Source organism: Chinchilla lanigera, unplaced genomic scaffold (genome assembly GCF_000276665.1).
Source record: "Chinchilla lanigera isolate Chin_1 unplaced genomic scaffold, ChiLan1.0 scaffold00096, whole genome shotgun sequence".
NCBI lineage: Eukaryota > Metazoa > Chordata > Mammalia > Rodentia > Chinchillidae > Chinchilla > Chinchilla lanigera.
Genome location: NW_004955497.1, coordinates 4644638 through 4646190, shown reverse-complemented (window position 1 = coordinate 4646190; position 1553 = coordinate 4644638). Strand labels below are relative to the sequence as shown.

The 1553-nt window shown below is 62.1% G+C and overlaps 1 protein-coding gene across 1 annotated transcript in view; it reads left to right on the top strand.

Moving 5' to 3' along the window:
- Positions 1 to 876: 876 nt before the first annotated feature.
- Positions 877 to 1553, top strand: part of Amer2 (APC membrane recruitment protein 2) — a gene marked incomplete in the record, with an annotated part of 4972 nt that continues 4295 nt past the window's right edge. The window contains 1 exon segment of the mRNA XM_013505515.1: positions 877 to 1553. Within this exon segment, the coding sequence (XP_013360969.1) occupies positions 957 to 1553 (597 nt within the window).

Genomic DNA, 1553 nt, shown 5'->3' with positions numbered 1-1553 from the left:
GTCAGCCTTGGGAGAGTGCAAGGTTGGGCAGCAGCAGACACTGCGTAAAACCATACCCCAGTGGGAGAGGACAGGGCTGACCCTGGGACACCAAGGCACACCTATGGAGCAGACCTGAGCTTCCCAAGCTGTGCTCCCCACCAGCTCATCTATTGTGACCTAGGTGGCCCTGGCAGTGACTTCCGGAACTTCAGAAGTCCCTGGTTGCTGGAATCTGCAGTAAAAGCTTTGGTTGCCCTGAAGGACCAGTCAGCCTCCACCCCACAGAGCTGTCTCACCAGGTGAAAGACACTGCTGAAAGTCACTGCTGAAAGTTGCTAAGTGGTATTACTGACGGACTGCCTGATGGCTGACGCTTTTAGGAGAAGAATCAGAGAGACAATAACAAGAATGTAGCACGGAACCGAAGGTCAGCCCTGCACCGGACACAGATGGCAACAGACACGCTGCACGCCTTCTGGGTTTAGTACCCAATGTGGAGGACAGAGGAGAAGGACTGGGAGACGGGAGGATCCAGGATAGATGACAGAAGGAGTGTTTTGTGCTGGGTTGAATGGCGCTGTCCTATCTGAGGGCATCTGGTGATCCACGATTGGGCGTCCAGAAAGAGCAAGCGGAGAGGAGGAACCTGCGGGCGAGTGAGTCGATGGAATTTGAATTCCATAACTGCAACTTGAATTTCTGCCGTCAGCTGGAGGCTGCGCTGCAGTCTTTTCCTACAAAGGGAACAAAAAAACTAGAAAACCCCAAACCCTCTGCAGCGGGGAGCCAGGAGGGATGGAAGTGGGTTAGGGTATTATATAAGCCCTCCCAGGGAGGGGAGATGGTCTTTCGTGCGCGTTCTTTTGCAGCAGCGGAGCTCGGCGGCAGGAGCGGCTCAGGTTGATTTAGAGCGCGGATGACAGCGGCCGGGCGCGAGCGCGCGGCTGACGACAGCGCGGGTCCGCTCGGTTTCCATGGAGACGGGCCGGAGCCGCGGCGGCGGCGGCGGCGGGGCTGTCAGCGCGCGCGGCTGCGATCGCGCGTCCGCGGGGGTCTGCAGGAGGAAGGCGGAGGCCGGGGCCGGGACCCTCGCGGCAGACATGGACTCGCCTTGCGATTGTGCTGCGGAGACGCCGGCCGCCGAGCCGCCGCCGTCGGGGAAGATCAATAAAGCTGCTTTCAAACTGTTCAAGAAGAGGAAATCGGGTGGCACCATGCCCAGCATTTTTGGGGTCAAAAACAAAGGGGATGGGAAAGGCTCGGCTCCCACGCCCGGGATGGTGAGGAGCAGGACCCACGACGGGCTGGCCGAGGTGGTGGTGCTCGAGGGGGGCCGGAAGGAGGAGCCGCGCGGGCCGGGCGACGGCGGCGGCGCTCGGCCGAACCCCGGGCCCCCCAGAGCCGCCGCGCCCGGCCTGGGCTCGCTGGCGCCCGGCTCGGTGGCCAAGTCCCACAGCTTCTTCTCGCTGCTGAAGAAGAACGGGCGGCCGGAGCCCGGCAAGGGGGACCCCGCGGACGCGAGCAAGGCCGGCGGCAAACAAAAGAGGGGGCTGCGCGGCATCTTCAGCAGC